The sequence below is a fragment of the Penaeus monodon genome, chromosome 27 (assembly GCF_015228065.2).
Source record: "Penaeus monodon isolate SGIC_2016 chromosome 27, NSTDA_Pmon_1, whole genome shotgun sequence".
NCBI classification, from domain to species: domain Eukaryota; kingdom Metazoa; phylum Arthropoda; class Malacostraca; order Decapoda; family Penaeidae; genus Penaeus; species Penaeus monodon.
Window position 1 is genome coordinate 31,037,516 of NC_051412.1, and position 745 is coordinate 31,038,260.

The 745-nt window shown below is 42.1% G+C and overlaps 1 protein-coding gene across 1 annotated transcript in view; it reads left to right on the forward strand.

The window, feature by feature from the left end:
* LOC119590786 (growth hormone secretagogue receptor type 1-like) overlaps positions 1-745 on the forward strand; it is a gene marked incomplete at its 5' end in the record, with an annotated part of 18,512 nt that overhangs the window by 2,090 nt on the left and 15,677 nt on the right. The window contains 1 exon segment of the mRNA XM_037939498.1: positions 508-657. Coding sequence (XP_037795426.1) covers positions 508-657 — 150 coding nt within the window.

Sequence of the window (745 nt, forward strand, 5' to 3'; positions counted from 1 at the left end):
GCATACGACCACCACTCAGCTCAAATATAATATTCCTAGCTCTGTCATCACACCTAACACCATAATCAACATATCAACATAGAGTGTGTGTGTGGTGTCTTTCATTTTTTTTTTTTCGTTTTCTCAACCACTCTCAATAAGAAAAATAACCACCGCACAGTTTAAACTCGATATCATCACGATTAACACTCTCCACACCACACAGGCGGTCGTGGTTTCTTCTATATTTTCCGAATTTATCAACCATTCACGTATCAAAAAATGAATAGATTAAACAAACAAAAAAATCCAAAAATCCCACCACACAACCCAGATATCATCCCCCCTTTTCATCACAACTAACACCATCCTCATCACACAGGTGGCTGTGGTTTCTTCTATATTTTCTGAATTTATCAACCATTTACTATTCATATAAAAAATAATGGATCTTTTAAAACAGAAAGAAAAATAACCAGACCATCTCCACACGCCTCGTTCTCACCTAACACCATCCTCATCACGCAGGTGTTCGTTGTATCTTCCATGGTGGTCCTTTTCTTCCTTCCGCTGATCATCCTCGTGCTCCTGTACTGGAGGATCGCCCGGCAGCTGCTCCTCGAGGATAAGCAGCTGTGCAGAGACAAGCCGAACCCCAACTTACAAGCCAGAAAGCAGGTACTGTACGTGGCCTCTTGACGGCTCTGTTCCATGGGGTTTTCGGCTCGACTGTCTGGTTAGGTCTTGTTTCTTTCTCTTGCTTTGA